The following is a 24933-nucleotide window of genomic DNA, read 5'->3' on the forward strand; positions in this document are numbered from 1 at the left end:
GCCAAATTGTCTGGGTCTTTTTCACTAGAGTTTTCACCCTGGAAGTTCTAGGCTCTGTGCAGGAGGACTGTAGAGATCTCATCCTACATACAACTACATGGGTCTTTCTCAGTACTCCCCACAGGTTGGGTGTCTGAGGACGATCCCTGAACATGATCAATACAGATAGACATGTTCAGTTCCTCAGCCATGGCAGCTTCCAGAGGGGTTTTACCAGAAGACTGTAGAGGTGCAGGTATCCAATCTGGAAATTGCAGATGCGTCTCATCTAAAATCAGCAATCTCAGACTAACCAGGACCACTGGGCACCTGCAGTGCATCTCCAACATCCCTTTTCATTTCATTTATTTTCTTTTGGAAGGGGGAGTTGGAGGAGGCAGACTTCAAATGTCGCCATGGCAGACCAAGCTAAACCAGAGAGTCTCTTCGACTAAAGGTAGTCAAACAGGGAACAAAGCCTACTCCTTAAAGTTTATGTGTGGGGCAGGTGTTTGAAACCCTGACAGTTCTAACAGCACCTGAAACAGTGTTCTTCTCAGAGATAAATGACAGTGGTTGAAGTAGCCCTTATGGGGGAACTGTCTACCACAGCCACACATCCCTTTTGTCGGCACAAGTAAACAGCAAACACTACTAAAATCACTTGCACCCAACAAGACGGGAAATAAACGTACTTATCCCCAAGCTCCACAGCTGCTGACCATGTGGTGGATGGTAGAACTGAATGTGATATGGATAAAGCAGTTGTCTGCACTCATGACTTGCAGCACAGAAAGCTCTAAAATAGTATAAGTGGGTACCCTCCTTCTACTGGCATGCTTGGATGTACCAGTGGCTGGGTGTATGCCAGGCAAAGGGAGAAGGATCACAAGTTCTTTATGCATTTACACAGACATATAGCAACTAACTCCTAGTAGTAAACACTACAGCAACAGTTATCTAAATGAAAATTATATACAGATATATCTCCTTCCTTTACAGTACCTAGCCATCTAATCCAACTGGAAACAATCACACTGAAGTCAAGTCACTAAATATTTGAGCCTTGACACTAAAGCTTCTTCACTACAATCTTCCTATATACGCTCCATTAGGCCTCTAAGTACACTTTGAATGACAAATGAAATGGGTGCATCACTACATTGATAAAAGTTAAGTAAAGTTCTGTCCAAAAATACTACCAAGAGTTGTTACTATACGGGAGGTGTGAAAAAAGAAGCTAGGTCTTACCATAACGTTCCATCTGTATTGTTGATCCTTGTTCAGTCATTAAGTATGGGTATTGGTTCCTAGCTTGGAACCAAGCTGGCCATTTTCCAAGCTCGCGTCAGCTTCAAACTCTCAAGCTAAACTCTTACCCACAATTCCCCTCTCCCCGTTACCTCAAATTGAGTTTGCAAGTTAAAGAAGGTAGAAGCTACCTCTGGTCAAATAACCTAAGAGAAATGGATGGTGAGATCCACTAGAAACCACAGGAGGGGGAAGGAGGGAGAGTCGTAATGACTGAACGAGGATCAACAATACAGATGGGACGTTATGGTAAGACATAACTTCTTTATCTGATATTGTTAATCCTCGTTCATTTCTTTATGTATGGGACAAAGTCCCCCAGCTACCTCTATTCCTGGGAGGCTCTCATGGAAGGATATTCCTGAGCACCATAAAACCGAAAGATGCTCTTCCCCTGGAGGCCAAATCCAATTTGTAATGAGCAATATCTCAACCTTGACCAAGTTGCAGCTGCACAGATGTCATGCAAAGAAGCTCTGGCATGGAAGGCAGCAGACGTTGCCACCGACCTTGTTGAATGAGTTTTCATCATAGTAGGCAACAAGATGTTACGTTGTGTGTAAATAAAATGTCACACAGTCCTTCAACCATCTAGCTAATGTGACCTTAGCAACAGCCGATCCTAATCTAGGTTCAGAAAAGGCCAAAAATAACTGGTCAGATTTACGAAAGTGTTTAGTCCTGTTTAGGTAAAAACGGATTTGCCTGTGTATATCAAGGGTATGTAGGCAATACTCTCCTCTGTTTGAATGGTTGGGAAAGAAAACTGGCAATTCAATGGCTTGATTAATGGACATTTCAGAGATCACTTTATGCAGAAATGTGGATTAGTTCTCAGAGCCACTATCTATATGAAAAATCAAGTATGGACTCTTGATGCATAAAGCTTGAAGTTCAGAAATATGTCTGGCAGAAGTAATAGCGACCAAAAAGAAGGTTTTCCATGACAAATACTTGAGGTCGTAAGAAGAGGCTGGTTCAAAAGGTGCCATTGTCAGAGCTTGTAGAACTAATGATAAATCCCATGGTTGAATAGGTTCTCTAAAAGGTGGCTTCAGATGATTCACACCTTTTGTGAAGGTCTTGCACAATTTATGGGACAGGAGAGGAATCTTGGACACCCTCATGAAAATTAGAAATTGCAGCCAAATGAACTCGAATGGTAGAGGCCAATAGACCCGATTGAAACAGGTCGGCCAGATAGTCTAGCATTTTCGATACTGGTGCTGAAAAGGGGTCTGTACTTGTTTATCATTCAGCCAACAGGTAAATCTTTTCCACTTGCTCAGATAAGTAATTCTAGTGGAGGACTTATGAGCAGCAATGAGAATATCACGTACTGGTAAAGAAAGATCATTCTGCCTGGCAATCAAGGGAATTGGAGTAGCCAAGCCGTTAGCTTCAGGCTGTTCAGGTTGGGATGAATCAGGTTCTGTGGGTGTGAGATCAACTCCGGGATTGGATGGAGGATCCATGGTCGATCTAGTAGGTGAGGCCAAAGGAATGGGAACCAAATCTGTCATGGCCAATACGGTGCTATGAGGATTACCTAGCTTTTCAACCGCCGGGCTTTCTTCAGAAACTGGGGGATGAGAGGAAAGGGCAGAAATGCGTAGAGAAGACCTGAGGGCCAATCATGGACTAGAGTGTCCCTGGGTGACTGTCCTGGAGGGGGAATCAGGGCGAAGTAGTTGCTGCATTTGTAGTTGGCTAGGGATGCAAAGAGGTCGCAGCAAGGATGGCCCCAGCGGTGGAAGATCGCCGCTATCAAGGGATTCAGGGACCACTCGTGAGGTTGCAGAATGCACCTGCTGAGTCTGTCTTCTATCACGTTGAACTCCCGGGAATGTGCGTTGCTAGAAGAAAACAGTTGGTAGCCATCGTCCTTTGCCATATCCTCATGGCCTCTCGACAAAGGGGGTAAGATTTGGTTCCACCTTGCTTGCTGATGTACCAGACCACCACCATGTTGCCTGATTGAATCGCAATTGTCCCAGACGGTAGCAGGGGATGGAATGCTTGCAACGCCAGAAGCACCACCCTCAGCTCTAGAACATTTATATGCAGATGGGCCTAAGGTTGGGACCAAGTGCCTTGGACAGTCTGTCCCTGACATAGCTCCCCCCACCCCATCAGGGAGGCGTCCATGGTCACTGTGGCCTTGGGTTTCTGGAGGAAAAAGGGGCAAGACCATTGAGAGAGATTGTGCGGCATCCACCAATTTAAATCCTGTTTGCACCTGTGGGTTACTCGAATCATGGCTGAAGGAGGATGCTGAAAAGGATTGGGTGAGCAGTAGCCATTGTAGAAGCCTCATGTGAAACCTGGCCAGGGGAACAATGGTGATGGAGGCTACCATGGAACCCAACAGCTGTAGAACCAAGTGAGCCGTGGATTTTTCCTTTCAAAGGATTGGAATTAGTTGTTGCTTTATCCTTAAAATTCTGTGTTCTGGAATAGCAGCTCTGCAGTTTTTTGTGTCCAAGATAACCCCTATGAATTCTGTCAACTGAGATGGGGTATGATTGGATTTTTGCCTTTGAGCAGCGAGGAGAGAGTATGCCAGGGCTTTTTCCAGTAGATGTCTGGTGGGGGCGGAAATGAGCCAGTCGTCTAGGTATGGAAACACCTGGAATCCTTGAAGTCGCAAGTGAGCTGTGACAACTACCATGCACTTTGTGAACACTCTGGGGGCTGTAGAGAGTCCGAAGGGCAGTACTCTGAACTGGTAGTGACTGGTTCCCGCACGGAAGCGCAGAAATCTTCTTGATGGCCTGTCCACCTTTATGTGGTAGTACGCATCTTGAAGATCTATAGAGCACATCCAATTGTCTTTTTCCAAAAGCGGAAGGATAGACTGTATAGTGGCCATCCGGAATTTTTGTACTCTCTCAAACTTGTTCAATACACTGAGGTTGAAAATTGGTCTCCAGGCCCCAGTTTTCTTTGGCACCAAAAATAGTCTTGAGTAGAATCCGGATCCTATCTGGTCTGGAGGGACTATTTGGATGACTCTTTTTCTTAGTAACTTTTCTATCTCTAGTGCTACTTCTTCCCTTTGACTGGGTGGAATGTCGGGAAGATTTCTTGAAGGGACGGGACAAAGATCGAAGGGGATATGATAACCTCTGGTTATAATCCTTTGTACCAAAGACTCTGTGGTGATGGTTAGCCAGGCAGAAGGGTACAAGGAGAAATGTTCCCCAACCACCTCCAGAGGAAAGGAGTTGAGCCGCTCTTCAGGAGCGCTGGTAGGATTGACCAGGGAAAAAATCCCTGGAACCCTGGTTACGTGGTCCCCCTCTGCCCTGAAAGGAGCGTATTCCCTGCGAGTTTCCCCCTCTGCCTCTGGGGGAGAACTCGGCCTGTCACGGAAAGGACCCTGACTCTTCGGTGAGAGACTCCTCTGTGGAGTCCATGTGCTTCCCCTTACACGAACTTTTCCGGTGGACCTCCTCAGTGGGAAAAGCTGGGGAAGACAACGGAAAAGGGGATTCCTGAGGGAATATGTCCTGTGGCCCTCACACCCGATGTCCGCTAGGTGCGACTTGTGAAACCAGCATACCAGAGGAGGGCGGAGGTATAGACAGTCCGGTATCACCAACAGCAGCGAAAGCCTTCTCCATCAGTTGGAAGGCTGGTCCACCCAGAGAGGAGTGTATGTCAAGGACAGGGGGCACTCCTCCTCTAAGTGGCTCAGCCTGACGACTTGGAGTCCCTGGATGGCTGTGGAGCAGCAAGCTATACATATCACAGCTGACATCCTGGGTTGTAGCAAAACTTTCCTGCCACAAAGGCAACTGTGGTTCCTTAGTGAGATCCACAAAGGGAACCGTAGAAGGGGAAAACTGTACTATATCCATGGACTTCAAAGGCAATGAAGGAGGAGAATAAGAAGGTGTCTTTGGAGATGGGTGATTACCTTGCAAGCAAGGATAGCTCCTGGGGGGTGGAATACCTCTGGCCAAGAATGCCTGGTCCACAAGACGCAACACATCATGTTCAGACAGACTTCTAGTGGACCTCACAGAGACTGAGGGAAAAACAGGCCTATCCACAAAAGAGGTAGACTCTGTGCCCATCTCATCTGATCGCACAGAGGACAACGGTGTCGAGAAAGACTGAACTACTGTAGTCTGCACCGAAGAAATCATCTGTGCCGATGTCATTGTCTGCACAGACACAGGGATCGGTGACGACGTGGTTGTCGGTGCCGAAACTGGAACCAACAAAACTAGAGTCAGTCCGAGGAAGATCTCTGAGCCGACGCAATCAAGGCCTGCGCCGACTGAATGGTCGGTGTCAATACAGTGGTAAAGGTCTGAACCGAGAAGCCCCTCGGTGCCGATATGTAGAAGGCTGCAGGAGAGGACGGAGACGAAATCACTAATAGAGCCAAAGGCCTCGGTGCCGAAGGTCTGGGCACCGAAAGCACTTGGGCTGACAGAGAGCTCTGGAGCCAAAATTTTAGCCTTTTTAGATTTTGGTTGTTGAGAGTACCTAGCCAGGGACAAAGGCAAGGACTTAGCTTTAGTAGAAACATCCATTTTCTTATGGGCTTTAGAAGGGGTTGAGACCTCTGACCCAGAAATAGCCTCTGAAAAGGGAGATTTTAGAAGTCCCTTCAGTATCGGCTTATTTTTCCTTTCTAACAAAGTTCTATTAGAAAAGTTTTCACATATAGTACAAGGTGGTTCAACAGATAAATGGGAAGCTCCCAAACAATAAACACATAAAGAGTGTGCATCAGAAGTAGGCAGTTTGAGTCCACAATCAGAACACTGCTTAAACCCCGACTACCCTTTTTATCTGCAATATTAACAAATAGAAAAGTACCAACAATGGTACAAGAGAGTACCCGAAGGTATGAAAAAGAAAAGGAAAGGGATTACCAATGATGGTAAGGAGAAATTACTTACCCTTTTTACCGCGAGGTAAAGGACAGAAAAAACCTGAGGAAATTATGAACGCTAGATGCGATAGGGCAAGAGACAATAAAATATCAACTTTTCTGACAGGAAAGTAATTTGTAAAGCAATTAAACAACTATTGACTGTACTTCGCTCAAGAGAAGTAGCTTGACATGACCGGATGGCAACGCGGCAAATGAAATCAGAGGTAACAGGGAGAGGGTAATTGTGGGTAAGAGTTTAGCTCGAGAGTTTGAAGCTGATGTGAGCTTGAAAAATGGCCGGCTCGGTTCCGAGCTCGGAACCGATACCCATACGTAAGGAATGAACGAGGATTAACAATATCAGATCTGTATTTACAAGCCCTTATCACACCATAATGGGCCTTTCATCAGTGGTCACATTATACAACATATCTCTGCACCAACATTTAACATGTCAAAATGAACAAATAGATGAATAATAAAAACTAAGCAAAAACTGGCACATACCATTAAAAAGTAAGGTGGAACGGTCTTTAAGTAGTTGTCAAAAGACTGGCGCCATTTCAGATTTGGTTTCAGTTTATGTACTTTAAACAAGTCATCTGAAACAGAAAATCATAATTATTGAAATGCACAGGGCTACTGTACAGTAGTAAATACATGAAATCAGCATATTATATTTCTGTGAGTGAAAAAGCAAATTATGAAGCAAACAAAAGGAAAGCATGGCCTATCACTGGCCATGGAAAAAAAAACTGTTTCAAGAAGTTTCTCATTTAGTAGTAAAAATGCTACAACAAAGAAAATACGAAAAATTATTCTGAAGCCTTTCATACCAGGACTAAAAAAGGATGCTCTACTTGAATACATCTTTTCTGCAAAGCGTGCTTTTTCTTTCACAGCAAAGACAGCGAATGTGCCACACAATTGAGAAGAAATGTTGGTAAGGCCACCAAACGCCATCCCAGTGGATCACTATTCATCTGCAGTGAGGCTCCATTTGAGGCGGCAGTGGTCTTTAAAGGACCCAACATTTGGCTGCAGAGAGCTGGCATTCACCTCAGCGTGTCTGAAAATAATTTTGTTACTGCAATGTAACATCTAGAGAACAAACTTGAATAAGTAAACTGTACAACAGAAAAGCAGTACATACTCGCACAGCCTATTCTGGTTCCAGGTGACAAACCTGGGCTAAATACATATTATGGACCTGCTGCACAGGTTCCCATTTTTAAAACACTTGCACAAACCTCAGGAACAGCAATTTGAGCCACCTCTTTCAAACAGCAGCCATGCTTACCTGTATATATTAGTATATGGTGGCATTCACATGCAACTCTGTCTTAGAACAGTACAGCTATACTGTGTCTACTGAGGTATGATGTAAGATGGAGGCACATCAAATGCCAGTGTTTGTACCAAATTTGCTTGCTGTGCTTTGCAGAGTGCATCCTCCTTCCTCTTTCAGTTAACATTCACTGCTAGGGTCACCCTTGAGGAGACCCAGGTCCTTTCCACCAAGATGTTAGCTTAGCACCATTCACTGCACAGTTTTTACCAGTTTAGTAATAATCCAGGGGACAGAATTAAACAAACTGCAGGATTTATGATCATTAGGTGGTGCTGAACTTAATATGTCACATTAGTACTCCAGCATGTAGCCAACAAATATGAGGGAGCCAAGCAGCACAACATACTGTAGTCTAAACATCCCAAAGTAGGGATTTTAATGTCAATGAAAATACTACTAAAGTCATCATACAGCATGTCTCACATATATACTAAAGCGAATGTCACAGCAGAGATGGTTACAGGTAGTATTTTACAGGCAATGCTTTCTATGCTATCTACTGAATGACCAAATTAGCCACACTGCATAATCAATATCAAACCGATCAAACAAATGTGCATAGAATGGTACAACTCTCAAATTTTACAAATTGTTTTCAAAATAACTCTAACCTAGTGTTGTAGTTTTTTTTCCCAGAAGGTACTACACAGGCAAGGTTCTCACAAATGTTAATACAATCTAACAATTACTATACACAAGACAAAGATTCTATATATTTTCTTCCTTATATTGTCAAATTACTTTTAGGAACCTGGACTACCAAAACCGTGTGTGAATGGACAAGAATTCTTAGACCCTATGATGCAAACAGTGGTTACGCTGCAAACAGGTTTAAGCAAAAAATAACTTCACAGGCCATTCCAAAGCACCATCAAGCCAGTATACACATCATAATACTGTTCTTTAAACTTAGACGCTGAAAAGGCGCTCTATAAGCTACAACAGCAACATTTACAGAAAGCTTTAGAAACAATCAAGTTCAGTTCCATATTTCTGTGTGTAAAATGTTAACAAGGACTTTTGCACACACTCTAAGATCCTTGTGGCAGCTTCCAAAAATGCCATCAAGGATGACTTCAGTCATTCCAAGGCATTCACCTTTAAAAAGGGATCATTTGGTGGGACAGAAACAAACACATTTTATGTGCATGCAAATGACATTACAACTAGGGTTATAAACCCAGAAAAGTCTCCCTCTCCAGCAGACATTGTGCTGGACTATGACAGCTGTATGAATGTACAGTGAACTCTAACAGAGTCGAAAGCTTAATTATAAAACTACTCCACCTCTAAGTAACATAAGTGACTGCCATGTAAATGAAGTGTTACAGAATTAAAATATTTAGGGATTGATTTCAATAAATGAGCAGACAGGGTCTATATTATAACAGTGAACGCTAAAAATAGCGAACGCTGTTATGTCGAACTCAAATGTCTGAAGGATGAAAATAGCATAGGAACGGATCAGCAATTTTTTTTCCAGGGAAAAAAATTTGCTGATCCAAAAAAAAAAAAAAGAGAGTATGCAGTCAAAATTAAGTGGGGGGCTTTGGTCCCACACCCCCAACTTAAATATACCAATTCCAAAATCGCACCACAGTGGAGAAAACAGCAAAGCCCGGAGAATGCCCCAGCGAATTTTTTTCCCTGGGAAAAAATTCGCTGATCCATTCCTTCGCTGTTTTCAGCTTTCAGACTTTGAAGTTCCGATATATCAGCATTCGCTATTTTTAGCATTTGCTGATGTGATATAGAACCGAGCACATATGCAGACTGCTTTGTATGCGGTACTAACCAAAACAGACTTCTGAGAAGAGATCAGTGTAACAGTAAACCATAATACTTGGGGTTTTACTCACCTTATGTGCTCTTGTGCCACTGTCAGATTTTTTTTTCAAAAGTGCTCATTCCCTGTGGAGGCCTATCCTAGTCTCTTCAGTGTTTGGATCCTTGGTTGGAGTGTGAGCCTTCTGGCCCCCTTAGAGGGCAGATTGTGGCAAGTTACTGTAATACAGTTAATGTGCAGTAAACTTTACAACTTTAACTCTATGTAGAATTTCGTTAGGGAGGTGGGAGGGTGGGTAAAGTACAGTTGTGTACACTTACCATAAATGTAGATGTTCGAGTGTATTCACTATTGCAGTCATTACATTTGGGTAATCTGCTGGCCGGTTGCCCTCGGTTGGCCTGATTAACAAAGTCTTGGGTCCTGCGTCAGTTGCTGTCACTTCTTCCATGACGTCAGGTCGTCAGGGGTATAAAACATGCAGCCGACGCCATTACATCAGTTTTTCTTGCCCCAGATGTCAGGTGCCCCCCAAATGGGGAGCAAAATAAAAACAAAAATATACCTCCAACCAAAAGCAAACACACTAAAAAGGCTTTTAAGCATAGTAAAAGAAACCAGAGGAATAGTAAGTGAAAAAGCAGGGGGTCGCTGGAGGGAGGGTAACCAGGACTGCAACAGTGAATACACTCGAACATCTAAATTTATGGTAAGTGTACACAACTGTACTATGTTCTTCGTGTTTCACTGTTGCAGTCATTACATTTGGGTAGATTCCCAAAGCTATGGTTGGGAGGATGGATTTATACAGCATTAGGACCAGCTAAAAAGGCCCTGCAAGACAGCAGTGGCAAAGCCAGCTCTGGATTTAGAGAAAACTGTTAAATGATAATGCTTGGTGAAAGTATGAACTGAACTCCAGGTAGCGGCTTCTAGAATATCCCTGGTAGGAACACCTCAGAGAAAGGCTCCAGAAGTAGATGCAGCCCTGGTGGAATGAGATCTGATTCCCTGGGGGTTATGTTTTCCATGGTGCTTATAGCAGAAATGAATGCAATGGCTTATCCATTTAGAAATTGTTTGCTTTGAAATAGCCTTCCCCTCTGTCCCTGCAGCAAATGCTACCAGCAATTGTTCAGATTTTCTTCGAGGTTTAGTCCTGTCCAAGTAGAATCGAAGTTGTCTGTGTACATCCAATGAATGCAGAATCTGTTCTCCTTTGTTCTGTGGATTGGGAAAGAAAGTTGGCAAATGAATGGACTGATTAAGAGCCACACTGGATACCACCCTTGGGCATCAAGGATGGATTGGTCCTGTGTGACACCCTGTCTGCATGAAAGATGAAGGGGCTCCACTGCCATAACGGCCTGTAATTCAGATATCCTTCTAGCTGAAGTGATTGCTAAAAGGAAGGCTGTTTTCCAAGAAAGAAATTTTAAGTCTACAGTAGCAGCTGGCTCGAAAGGAGGTAGAGTGAGTTTCTCCAATACAAATTTGAAGCCCCAGGCAGGGGTTGGGGCTCTCCTGGGTGGTCAAGTTTTTGGCCCCTCTGAGGTACTGGCTTGAGCAGAGGATGAGAGGAAGAGGGAAGGTTCTGTGTTATAATGAGCTGAAATGGCAGAGGCGTGGATTTTAATGGAAGAAAAAGACAGGCCCTTGTGAACCATCTCAGTTATGTATTGCAAAATCTGAGGTAAATTGGGCACTGCTGTGCTCATCCCTTGAGACCGATTCCAGGCACATCATCTTTTCCATTTGTCAGCATAAGATATTCTAGTACTAGGTCTTCTTGCCTCCAAGATGACATCCATCACAGGTTTGCTGAGGGATGCTAAGGGTGAATTTAAGTGATTAGCCAAGTTGCAAGGTTCAATGTTGGGAGCTGAGGGTGCAGAATTTGGTTCTCCCGCTGAGACAGTAAGGTAGGTGTCTGAGGCAGGTGCCATGGAGAAATTTGTGACACTGCGCAGGACTGGGTACCAGTGTTCGCGTGGCCAGTCTGGAGCAATCAAAATAATTTTTGGTTTGTCCCGTTTGACTTTTAGCAGAACTTTGGAGAGTAGAGGCAGAGGGGGAAAGGCGTAGACTGATAGGTTTGTCCAGCTGAATGACAGCGTATCCACTTTCCAGGCTTTTTTGTGAGAAGTTCTTGTGCAAAATTTGTCCAACTGGTAGTTCTGGGGGAGGCAAATAGATCTATGTCTGGACTCCCTCATTTGCTTGTCAACATGTTGAAAATCCGTGGTTCCAGTTTCCACTCGTGTGGGTCCATGAGATTTCTGCTTAGTCCGTCTGCCTGTGTATTCAGTTTTCCTGGCAGGACTTGAGGTTGTAGTTGCACTTGGTAGCTCAATGCCATGGCTAGTCTGCAGAGGGGGGTAGGAGTGTGTACCCCCCTGCTTATGTACCACATAACCATGGTGTTGTCCGTCTTTACCATTAGTTGTCCTGGATGAATGTAGTCCTTGAAGGATGTCAGAGCATTTGGTACAGCTAACATTTCTTTTTGATTGATATGCAGGTGCATTTGATTTGGGCTCCATTTGCCCTGAATGCACTTCCGTGCCAGGTGAGACCCCATGCAAAGTCTGATGCGTCTGTAGTTAGGGTTTGGGCGGCAGGGGGTATTGTGAATGGCAGTTCCTTGTTTTGGTGGCAGGCCTCTGCCCACCATAGGAACTCTAGGCGTAGGCAAGGTATGATAGGAATCATTGTTTCCAGGCTGTGACAATGTTGACTCCATAGACTTTTTAAGTACCACTGAAGTTTCCTCATATGCAGTCTTGCATATGGAATTAGAAGAATGCAGGAGGCCATGAACCCCAAGGTTTGCAGTATTTGTCTGGCAGTTAGCAGGGTTTTTGTGGCCACTTGTTTGAAGTAAGTTACCAAATGAATTTGCTTTTCTGGCATGAGGAAAGCCACCTGGGAAGTTGTATTCAGGCTTGCACACAGGAATGTAATCTGTTGAGAGGGTACCAGTTATGATTTCTTTTCGTTTATGGTGTACTCTAGACTTGACTTATAAGTATGGCCTGGTTTTCTGCCTGAATTAGACAATCGTCCACCTATAGATATATTTGAATATTTCTTTGCCTGCAAAATGCAATTACTGGAGCCAGGCACTTTGTGAATATTCTGGGTGCAGTAGACAAGCCAAAGGGGAGTGCAGAGAAAGTACAGTTGTGTACACTTACCATAAATGTAGATGCTCGAGTGTATTCACTGTTGCAGTCATTACATTTGGGTAATCTGCTGACAGGTTGCCCTCAGTCGACCTGAATTCCAACGTCTTGGGTCATGCGTCGGTTGCTGTCTTCTCTTCCATTACGTCAGGTCGTCAGGGGTATAAAACATGCAGCCGACGCCATTTTCTTTAGTTTTTCTTGCCCCCGATGTCAGGTGCCCCCAAAAAGGTAGCAAAAATATATATATCTATATATACATGCATCAATATAAACTTTACCTTCATCTACAAGCAAATACGCCACATAGGCTGAAGAAGATAGAGAAGGAAAGATAAACTCCAGAATGACAGGGGGATGGAGGGAGGGTAACCTGGACTGCAACAGTGAATACACTCGAACATCTACATTTATGGTAAGTGTACACAACTGTACTATGTTCTTCGTGTTTCACTGCTGCAGTCATTACATTTGGGTAGAATCCCAAAGCTATGGTTGGGAGTCTGGAGCTAAACAGCATTAGGTGCAGCTATAAGGCCCTGCAGCACTGCAGTGGCAAATCCTGCCCTGGACTTACAGTAGAGAGGCAAATGATAATGCTTTGTAAAGGTGTGAGTAGCACCCTCTAGAATGTCTTTGGTTGGTGGTACTCTGAGAAAGGCTGCTGAAGTAGCTGCAGCTCTGGTGGAATGAGACCTAATGCCCTTGGGCACATGTTTACCATGGTGTAAGTAGCAGAAACGGATACAGTGGCTTATCCACTTTGATATTGTCTGCTTTGAAATAGCCTTCCCTTCTGATCCTGCAGCATATGACACTAGTAATTGCTCAGTTTTTCTTAGAGCTTTAGTCCTGCTCAAGTAGAATCTTAGCTGTCTGTGTACGTCCAAGGAATGCAGAATTCTCCCCCCTTGTTCGGCAGATTTGGATAAAAAGTTGGCAGGTGAATTGTTTGGTTAAGAGCCGCACTGGAAATCACCTTAGGCATAAAAGTAGGATTTGTTCTCAGACGCACATTGTCTGGGTAAAATATGATAAAAGGCTCTACAGCCATGAGGGCCTGTAGCTCTGAAACTCTTCTTGCTGAGGTAATTGCTAGTAGCAGAGCTGTTTTCCATGACAAAAACTTTATATCAGCGGTAGCAGCTTGTTCAGATGGTGGCAGGGTGAGCTTTTCCAACACATAATTGAGGTCCCATGCAGGTAATGGTAATCTTCTAGGAGGCCTTACATTTTTGGCTCCTCTAAGATACTGCTTTAGTAAAGGATGAGAAAAGATTGGTGGCTCTGTATTGTAATGAGGCGAAATGGCAGAGGCATGGATTTTGATTGATGAGAAAGATAGGCCTTTGTCAAGCATCTAAATTAAGTATTGTAATATCTGACTAATACTTGGTTCTTGCAGTATCCATTCCTTGTGCTTGATTCCAAGCACAGAATCACTTCCATTTGTCAGCATAAGATTTTCTAGTACTAAGCCTTCTGGCTTCCAAAATGACATCCATCACAGCTTTACTGAGAGGTGTTGTTTGTATAACTACATGATCAGCCATGCTGCCAGGTTCAATGTCTGTAGTTGATTGTGCAAGATTGGATTGCTTTGCTGGGCCAGTAGTTGAGGTCTTTGAGGCAAGGTCCAAGCTGGGTATTGAGACAAGTTCCTTATGACTGGGTACCAGTACTGGCGGGGCCAGTCGGTTTCTCTTGTCTGACTTTTAAAAGGACCTTGGGGAGAAGAGGCAGAGGAGGAAAGGCGTAAACTGATAGGTTTTTCCAACTGAAGGATAGGGCGTCCACTTTCCATGCTTGTCTGTGATAAGTCCTTGTGCAAAATTTTTTAAATTGATAATTTTGAGGAGAGGCAAATAGATCTATGTCTGGGCTCCCCCATTTCTTTATCATGCTGAAGACTTGTGGATTTAGTTTCCACTCATGAGGATCCATAAGGTTTCTGCTTAAATCGTCTGCCAGTTTATTTTGTTTTCCTGGCAGGAAATGAGCTTGAAGATGTATTTGTTAGGTCAAAGCTGTGTCCCACAGTGCCATGGCTAATCTGCAAAGGGGGTATGTGTGTGCCCCCTTGCTTGTTTATATACCACATGACTGTGGTGTTGTCCGTATTTATCAGTAGTTGTCCTAGATGAAGTAAGTCCTTGAAGGCTGTTAGGGTATTTTGAACAGCTAGCATCCCTTTCTGGTTGATATGCAGATGCATTTGTTTTGGGGTCCATATGCATCTTCCTGCCATGTGGCCCCCCCCAGGCATAATCCGATGAGTCTGTTAAGGTTTGGCTGGCAGGGGGGGGGGGGGGGTGAGTGAAGGCCCATCCCATGTTTTGGTGACATGCCTTCGCCCACCATAGAAAATCCTGCTGTAAGCAGGGTTATGAGAGGAATCATTGCTTCCAGACTGTGAGAATGTTGACTCCATAAACTTTTCAGGTAGCACTGAAGTTTCCTCATATGCAGTCTTGCATAGGGAATCAGTAGGATGCCATGAAGCCCAGAGCCTGCAGAATTTGTCTTGCAGATAACTGGGTCTTTGTTGCCATTAGTTTAAAGTAAGTAGTCAGTTGCCTTTGCTTGTCTGGCGTGAGGTAAGCCATCTGGGCAGTTGTATTCAAGCTTGCACCCAGGAATGTTATCTTTTGAGAGGATACCAGTTGTGATTTCTTTGTGTTTATTGTGTACCCTAGGCATGTTAGAAGCCTTTTCACAAACGCCAGGTGTCGAAGAAGAATGTCCTTGTTCTCTGCTTGAATGAGACAGTCGTCTAAGTATGGATATATTTGTATACCTCTTTGTCTGCAAAATGCAATTACTGGTGCCATGCGCTTTGTAAAGACCCTGGGCGCAGTAGATAAGCCAAAGGGCAGTGCAGAGAATTGGTAATGCATTAAGCCAGCCTTGAATCTCAGGTATCTTCTGCACGATTGTCTTACTGTGACATGCAGGTATGCTCTTTTAGGTCTAATGTCACCAGCCAAGCATTCTTGCCCACCATGGCAGAAGCTGCGGCAAAGTCAGCATTTTGAATTTTGGAATGTCCAGGTCTGTGTTCAAAATCGATAAATCCAGTATTGGCCGTCATGCCTTGTCCTTTCTGGGTACCAAGAATAGTCGAGTAAAAACCTTGTCCTCTCTCCTGTTCTGGTACTGGCTGAATGGCCCCCATATCCATGAGGGACGTAACATGTTTCTGTGCCTCTGCACACTGATTTTTTGGCAGATCTGGACAACCATTTGCATTGGCAGAGTGTGGAACTGGAATCTGTATCCTTGTGATACCATGTTTAGTACCCATTTGTCCTGGGTTATTAACTGCCAATTTTGAGCAAAAAGTGCTAACTTTCCCCCTATGGGTGCTGCCAAAAGATAAGTGCTTGGAGTAGGCAGAGGGAATTCATTGGGATTGTTTTCTGTAGGTTTGCGCTTTATCTCCTCCAGATTTGGAGGTAGAAGCGCCCCATTGCTTTGACCTGTATGAATCTTGTGCCTGGTATCTGGAACCCTTACGGCATCTGGATTTGCCCCTTTGAGCTCTGTCTGACACGGGAAAGGACCAATTTTTTGTAGGCCAGTGTCTACTGAATCTAGGTGGCTGCACTTGTAAGAAGTCCCTAACAGTTTGCATAGACTTAGCTTTGTCTTCCATTTTCTTTAAAACCTCTTCTGCCTTCATACCAAACAGAGAATCATGCTGTAAAGGTGCATCTAGCAATTTAGCTTTAACATGATCAGGCAAATTCTGTTCCTTTAACCAGGCATGCCTCCTAATCACAGATCTAGTAACTGCGGCCCTGCAGGAGGCCTCTAAGGAGTCAAAACCACATTGCAAAGTATGCTTTCCAACCTGTTCAGCTGCATGCAATAATTCCTGCAATTCTTTATTTTCTGCACATTCTGGAGTCATCATTTTCTGTTTCAACAATCCCATAACATGTTGTTGGTACTTAAGCATATGAAATTGACAGTTTAAGGCCCTGATTGCCAAGGTTGCAGATGTATAAACCTTTTTTCCCCATCTGTCCAGTGCCCTTGAATCTGTCAGAGGGGGTAGGATTTTTTTGCTGTTGAGGCCTTAACTCCCTTTGGACCTGTGAAATAGTTTCAGGATCAGCAGCAGGGTTTCTAAATAAAACTTTATGCGAGTCAGGGACCCTGTAATATCTGTCAGGCTTACTGGGAGCCGTAGGTAAGGAGTCAGGGGTTAAGCTCGACTCTGAAAAAACATCAGCCACAATGTCTAAAACAGGGGGAATGGCTAAAGGCTTGTGCTGAGGGAGGAGGAGGAAATCCCTGAGCCTCTTTTTTGATTCTGAGAAGTCTTGACTCTCCCAGTGAAAATGCTCCCTCAAAGTATGCAAGGTTTCTCCAAATGAATAATCCTCAGGAGGAGGTGCAGATGGTATAGACTCCTCCGCATCAGAATCCTCATAGGGAGGAATAGATAATTCCTGATCAGAAGAGGAACCAGAAGAAATAGAAACCTGATCTGAAGATTCATAATTAGTGTCTTGCCTAGGCCTCTTATCTAGAGGGGGATGGATACCCCTGATCAAGGTAATGAGGTCTTCAGCCACTTTGATAATCTGTTTTTTAGGCATAGAGGCCTGTGCACGTGGCTCATGCATCATTTTTTTAGTTTTAGAAGTTGCTATTGTCTTTGGTTTTGCAGCCGTCGGTGTGATATACAAATGTTGAAGTCTGAATACACCCTCAGAAGCCAGTGTCTGCTCAGTGGCTCCGGACCCATCCGAGGGAGATACATCCGTCGGTCCAATACCTTGAGTATCTTGTGGCATGCCGGACTCCACGTGGGTGTTGGTAGATGCCTGCGACTCGAAGGTAGCGGGTATCAGGGGCTGCGAAAGCGCCTCACTGAGTACTGGCGAACCGGCGACTGGTTTAGGAGAAGCTTCGTCGTCGGTTTTGAATCTCTGTTGTCTGTCTCTGTCCTTTTCTTTGCGTTATGTACTCCGGTAGTCGGACTGCTATCAGATGACATTTCAGGATAGTTAAATCTGTTTCCAAAAAACTTTGATGCAAAAATATACCGACGCTTAATAGTGCGTTGGTTAAATCTAGCACAAAACCGACAGCCAGGCACGTTATGATCAGGGCCTAGGCATGGAATACAGTATAAATGGAAATCCTTATAAGGTATTTGCTTCCCACAAGTAATACAATTATTAACTTTTTCTGACATCGGTAAGGAGCAAGAAAAAAAGTTTCCCCAACGGGGTACTTAGCTTCAGTGAAGACTTCGGTTCTGAAACTCAAACTCTAATTTTTCAGTAGTCGGCCGACCGGCACTTGCAAAATGCTTCTGTCTTGGGCACCGTGCAGCAAGAAAGACTAAAGAAAATAGCATCAGCTGCATGTTTTATACCCCTGATGTCATGGAAGAGAAGACAGCAACTGATGCAGGACCCAAGACTTTGGAATTCAGGCCGACTGAGGGCAGCCTGCCAGCAGATTACCCAAATGTAATGACTGCAACAGTGAAACACGAAGAACATCTGATAATGCAAGTAGCCTGCTTTGAAGCGTAGGTATCTTCTGCAAGATTCCCTGATTGGGATATGCAGGTAAGCTTCTTTTAAATCTAGAGTTGCCAACCAGGCATCCTTGCCTAGCATAGGAAGTAACTGGTGATGAGTCAGCATCTTGAATTTTGGAATGTCGAGAAAGGTGTTTAGAGTAGAAAGGTCCAAAATTGGATGCCATGATTTGTCTTTTCTGGGAACCAGGAAAAGCCTGGAATAGAAACCTTGTCCCTTTTCCTCTTCTGGTACCGGTTGAATAGCCCCTATGTTTAAGAGGGAAAGTACTTCTTTCTGAGCCTCTGCCCACTGATTTGGGGGCATGTCTGGCCACCCGTTTGGTGTTGGCAACGTGTGGAAATGAAATCTGTATCCCTGGGGCACTATGTTTAAAACCCATTTGTCCTGGGTTATGAACTCCCAGTTTTTTGCATGAAGAGCAATCTCCCCCCCCCCCCCCAAAGGGGCGGCTAAAAGGTAAGTGTGTGGTAATTTTAAAGGAAAGTCATTGAGACTGTTTACCGTAGTGGGGTGTCTTGTTATTTACAGATTTGGAAGTGGAAATCCACCACTCCTTAGTTCTGAGAGTCCCTTGGGACTGAAACCTGGTGGTTTTGGACTGCCTGGGTTTGGCCTGAGTGGATCTGGAAGGAGCTTGAAAGGACCAATTCTTAGTAGGCCAGTGCCTACTAATTCTTGGAGGTTGCACTTGTAAGAAATCTTTCACAGCTTGCATAGATTTAGCTTTATCTTCCATCTTTTTTTAGAACTTCTTCAGCCTTACTGCCAAACAGGCGGTCCTGATTTAAAGGAGCATCCAATAATTTTGCTTTAACATGATCAGGCATAGATTGCTCCTTAACCCAAGCATACCTTCTAAGCACAGACCCAGTAACAGCAGCCCTGCAAGAGGCCTCTTAAGAATCAAAACCACACTGCAAAGTATGTTTTCCAACATGTTCAGCTGAATGCAATAAATCCTGTAAATCTATTTTACACACAGTCAGAAATTAACATCATTTTCTGTTTATGCAGTCCCATAATATGCTGTTGATATTTTAGCATATGAAATTGGCAGTTTAAAGCCCTGATTGCCAAGGTTGCAGAAGTATAAACCTTTTTACACCATCTATCCAGTACCCTTGAATCTCTATCAGAAGGGGTAGGATTTTTAGCAGAAGAGAAATGGTTTCTGGATCTGCAACAGGATTTTTGAAAAGGAACTTGTGGGTCTCAGGAACCCTGTAGTATCTTGTCAGGTTTACTAGGAGATGGAGGCAGGGAATCAGGGGCCATACTGGATTCCGAAAATACATCAACAATGTCTAGTACAGGAGGTATAGCCAAAGGCCTATGCTGAGGTAGAAGGAAATCCCTAAGGCTCTTTTTAGATTCAGAAAATTCCTGACTTTCCCAGTGGAAATGCTCCCTTAAGGTATGTAAAGTTTCCCCAAAAGATAAGTCCTCGGGGGAAAGCAGAGGGAATGGAATCCTCTGCATCAGAATCCTCATAAGTAGGTATGGACAAATCCAGATCATTGGAAGAATTAGAAGAAACAGAGTCCTGATCAGAAGATTCATAGTCAAGCTCAGGCCTAGGCCTCTTGGGGGGGGGTTGACTACCCCTGATTAGAGTAATAAGATCTTCAGCCATTTTGATAATTTGTTTTTTAGGCATTGGGGCCTGAACATGTGGCCTGGGCATCGTTTTTTTAGACATAGATCGAGATTTAGGCCTTAGAATAGAAGGTGGAGTCATTTTAATATGCAAGTCTGCAGGCCTGAATACACCCTCAGAAGCCGGTGCCTGCACAGCGGCTCTGGACCCATCCAAGGTAGAGACATCCGAAGGTTCCATATGTGAAGCATCTCGCAGCATACCGGACTCCGAATGGGTCTCAGTAGAGGCCTGCGAGTCAGAAGTAGCGGGTATCAGGGATTGTGAAAGCACCTCACTGAGTACCGGTGAACTGGCGACTGGCTTAGGAGAAGCGTCGTCGGCAGTTTTGGACCTCGACGGTCTGTCTCTTTTTCTTTGTGTTTTTTTCGCAATTCCGAGTAGTCGGATTGCTAACCGATGTAATTTCTACATAATTAAACGGAGAACCAAAATATTTAGAGGCACAAATGTACCGATGACGGATAGTGCGCTGATTAAAGCACAAAACCGACAGCAAGGTATGTTGTGGTCAGGGCCTAGGGAAGGAATACAGCACAAATGGAAATCTTTATGAGGTATTTGGTTCCCACAAGTAATGCAATTATTAACTTACTGACATCGGAAAGGAGCAAGAAAAAGTTTCCCCAACGGGGTACTTGAGCTTTAAGTTGAAGACTTCGGTTCTGAAACTGGAAAACAAAAATTTCTGTAGTCGGCCGACCGGCACTTGCGAACTGCTTCTGCTTAGGGCACCGCACGGCACGAAAGACTGATGTAATGGGATCGGCTGCATGTTTTATACCCCTGACGACCTGACATCATGGAAGGGACAGCAACCGACGCAGGACCCAAGACTTTGTTAATCAGGCCGACTGAAGGCAACCTGCCAGCAGATTACCCAAATGTAATGACTGCAACAGTGAAACACGAAGAACATCCTAAAATGTCCTTGAAGACCTAATGTTTTGGAAAATAACTTACAGTCATTCTGTACTTTCTTCTTAGATGGTCACTGTAACAGAAAATCAAAACACAAAGCACTTTCAATACCTTTGGAAAATGGAGAGTTAAAGGATTGCTTGTAACACAGACATAACAAAACATGTCCTCTCTCTCAACCAAACATCCAACTTGTAATGTTTTTTAAAAATATGTACTATAAATTCCATACAGCAGCTTCAAAAGTTTTGTTCAGACCACTTTTGAAATGGTGCAGATATTGCTACTACCCTGGTGCAGTGCGCTTCTTAAAGTGCATTGTATAATTTTAATTACCCTTGTCAAATACGAAGCTCCAACACACACTAGCAATCACTTGGATAGAATTTACTTACTGCCTAGTACATCTCTGCTGACAGAACAAAAATAAAATAAAAAAATCCATCCAACAACTTTGGTTCTCTCAGTATACAGTATTGGCCCAGCCAGTGGATGCCTATGTCCACCAGCTATAAAATACTGGAGGATGTACAGACTGTTCAAGACACTACTGATCCTATTTTCAGCATGAAAAATAAAGCAATGCCCTTTTGGCATTTCCCGGTTAGTGGTCCCCACAGTGGATCACTGGTCCACAGTTTGACTGGCAGTGGTGTTTTTACAGTGTCGAGTTGCCAGCCCGGCACCCAACTTTCACAGAAGGCACAAACATACACACACGCACCTACCTGCATGTCTTTAAAAACTCACTTGACTGCAGGGAAGACATGCAGACGCTGGACAGAAGGCACTCCACCTGAGAATCGAACCAGAGAACCTCTTGCTGCAAGGCAACAACGCTAACTGCTGCACCACAGTGGCCGACTTTCAGCATGAAAAATAAAATTATGAAAAAGTGTCACAAAAGTTGAGTATGTGGACTTGACCAAAGTTCCTGTTTCAGATATGACCCTTATAAAGAAAAAGCATCTGCACAAGATGAATGAAACAAACTAAGTGTATTGCACATATTTGTAAAGATGTATTAATATATGGTTTAAACTTACAAATGAGTAAAATGCCATGATTTAATTTAATACAAAGATTAAAAAAAAAAATGAAACAAAGACCATGTGCTACTTAAAGCAGTTACAGGGTGTACTTGCAGGTGACAGCGGATTACTATTTTTTTTTTCATAGCTTAAATGAGGAAATGCTCCTAAAGGCAAAGGGGAATGAATTCCAAAGTGTTGGTCTCAAAAGGGAAAAAAAGTCTTTGCAAAACACTCAAGTGATTAATTTGTAGGCAAGAGGGGACAAAGACTGAAAATTAAAGTGCAAACTGCTGCAGACAAGTTGAAAATGATGGTGAAAACCAAGGGAGAGAAGTGATTAAAAATGTAATTGAAGGATCAACAGACAATATTGGCTTTGAGTGATGGGCATTATTTTGCACATGTTGACAGCGATATTCATATCATGGCACTTGAGTGACCAGTAAATCCACAAATTTTATACAATAAATCCCAAAGTCCATTAAAGTGAAGGAAAGAGCCTGCAACGATTAGTAGCAGACCATATTCAGTAAAGAGAATAACAGCATAATTTCCAACAGCTGTTTTTGTCTTTTGGGATTAAGAGGTAGGCTATCTTATAGCAGAAGTCAACATACCCCCACCCTTTTTAACATCTTTATTTTATTTATTTTTTTATTTTATTTTACATTTGTTCACCAGGATAGTCCGACTGGATACTTGTCCATTTTCAGAGAAGGCCTGGGGAGAAAAGCTCCATACATACATACAGAAAAACTGTTACATTAATCAAGTTAAACCTCTGTTACAGATAAGTTAAACCTCTGTTACAGATAAGTCATTCATTCTGTCATATATAAATCTGACTTGTTATAGAGTAACAATTAAGAGGCAATGTAGGAGTGGCCAAAAGACCTCTTTAGCACATGCTTATATTGCCAGAGTTAGTTAGGATTAGAGCAAGGACATAGCCATTGCCTTTTAAAGTACTGTTTTAGATTTTTTTTTTTAATTGGGTTAGAATGGGTTCTGAAGTAAGCTCAGCAGAAAGTGAGTTCCATTATTTTACCAACAGAGTTGGCATATAGAGTGTCTCTAGATGAGTTGTTGCTTTTGAGGGTTTGGACTAGTAATTTTTTGGATGAGCAAAGTGTCTTGAGGTTGCTGTAAGGGGTGATAATTTTTGTAAGTATGGGTGCGTTTTCAGGTTGGTAGAGAATTTTATGTGCTACTATTAGCTGACTGTACTGAAGTTGGATAGGCAATTCTAGCCACCCTAGATTCTTTAGGTTCAGACAGTGGTGTGTTCTATATGCTGCTCCAGTAGCAAACCTAGCAATATGATTAAAGTAGCTAGAGATTTTATTAAGGTCAGACATACTCAAGCTCGTAAAGAGAGAGGATGCATAAAGGAGGGTGGAAAGTAGATGTGTACGAGCAATTACCATCTTAGCTACTGGAGTGAAGAAAAGTTTGATCTTGTACAGTGAGCCAAGTTTGTTATTAACTTTTTTAATAATTTGATTAATATGCATATCAAACTTGAGGTTATCAACTGTTACACCTAAGAGTTTGGTACAAGAATCTGGGACAATGACAGTGCCATTGTTAGATTTTTTTTTTTTAGTAAAGGTTGGAGCGGAGGCTTTACGAGTGGGGGAGAAAAGCAGTAGCTTTGTTTTGTTAGGATTTAATAGACATTGAATCCAGAGCCAATTTTTGACAGTATTAAAAACATTTTGGGATAGAGTCTGCAGACTTAAAGGGGAGGTGGCAGAGCAAATCAAAGAGGAGTCATCTATATAATGAATGCAGGTGGCTGTTGGGATGACTGTGTACAGGTCATTAATAAAGATAGAAAATAATAGGGGTCCTAATAGAGAGCGCTGAGGGACCCCAATGGTGATAGGTAGAAGTGAAGATAGTTTGTTCTGCCATAGTACAGCCTTGTCTACCACTCAGATAAGATTTGAACCATTGGATAGCCTGGACATCTAGGGGAATAGTTTTAAGTGTGTATGAGTAGTTGGTGGTTGTCCATGTTGATGGCTTTGGAGAAATCAAGAAAGAGAGCAGAAAAAAGCTTATTGTTGTTTTGGTTTTGATTAATAACATTGGAGGAGGAGAGGAGGGCTGTGGTTGTACTGTGGAATGGTCTGAAACCATGCTGCAAGTTAGCCAGGAGATTGTGCTGAATGAGATGGCTCAGGAGTTGTTTATGGATGCACTTCTCCATAATTGTAGCCAGGGGTGACAAAATAGCTATAGGTCTGTAATTTGACAGTTCAATGGAACTGCCCCCTTTGTGGAGTGGAATACAATGGGATGTCTTCCAGATGGAAGGGATAGTGGCTTTGATATAGTTCTGTTGATCAGGATAGAGATTGGGTATGGTATGGCATCCACAGCTTTCTGTAGATACTCAGCTGGGAGGAGATCCACTGCAAGGGTGGTAGGTTTTAGTTTCTTGATTAGGGCACGGACAAGTGATGTGGAAACTGGTTGAAAGTTAAAGGGGAGTTGAGAACTAGGTGCGGTGGCATTATGCAACTGGGATATAGCTGGTTAGCTAGTGACTGGATAGCTTTTATGAAAAAACTATTAAAGGAATTGGTAATGTCTTCCGAAGGTTTTTGGATGGTAGCCGAGGGGCAAGGAGTTGTGCATTGCCTTGGGTGAATAAGTTTATTTATGCCTGCTGTCAACAGAAACATGGGTACACATACATTAACAGAAGAGAAAAGAAACCAAAGTAAAATGTTTCAAGCAATATACCTATATGTTTTGTTTTTAACATTGGTTCTCCAAAAGTACATAAACAGCTCAATTCCTACCTTTCCTTAAACTTCATTCCTTCTACTGAACATAAGTTCACGTTAATGGGTAGTTAGTAGGCTTGCAGTCCAGGGGACTATTGAGGAGCCTAGCCCATATTCCTAGTTGCCCCCAGGCATGGTCTGGTTAACATGCTCAAGGTCACACAGTGGACAAATGAGGGCATACGGAATCAAACCCTGTAACACAAGAACTACAGCTCACAGCCTTAACCCTCTATACCAACTGCCAGAAAATAAATGTTAGGCAATCATTCTACAGACTATTACATGCCTAACCAATAACCAAACAGTGTCCAAAGGTAAGAATCAAACCTGCACATTATGTCTGTGAAGTACACATCTTAACCATTACATCAGTCCCAACCCAACTCTACATGCATCGTTCCCACAAATTCCATTTATTTGTATGTAATTTGCTCTGCCCCCCTTTAT

At 43.2% G+C, this 24933-nt stretch overlaps 1 protein-coding gene across 1 annotated transcript in view; it reads right to left on the reverse strand.

Annotated features, from left to right (window-relative positions):
- Nucleotides 1–24933, reverse strand: part of LOC122806148 (integrator complex subunit 6-like) — a 1076381-nt gene that overhangs the window by 615991 nt on the left and 435457 nt on the right. The window contains exon 4 of the mRNA XM_044076385.1: nt 6692–6786. Coding sequence (XP_043932320.1) covers nt 6692–6786 — 95 coding nt within the window. The remainder of the gene's footprint in view (nt 1–6691; nt 6787–24933) is intronic.

Source organism: Protopterus annectens, chromosome 7.part0 (genome assembly GCF_019279795.1).
Source record: "Protopterus annectens isolate FY-2018-M chromosome 7.part0, PAN1.0, whole genome shotgun sequence".
Taxonomy (NCBI): Eukaryota; Metazoa; Chordata; order Ceratodontiformes; family Protopteridae; genus Protopterus; species Protopterus annectens.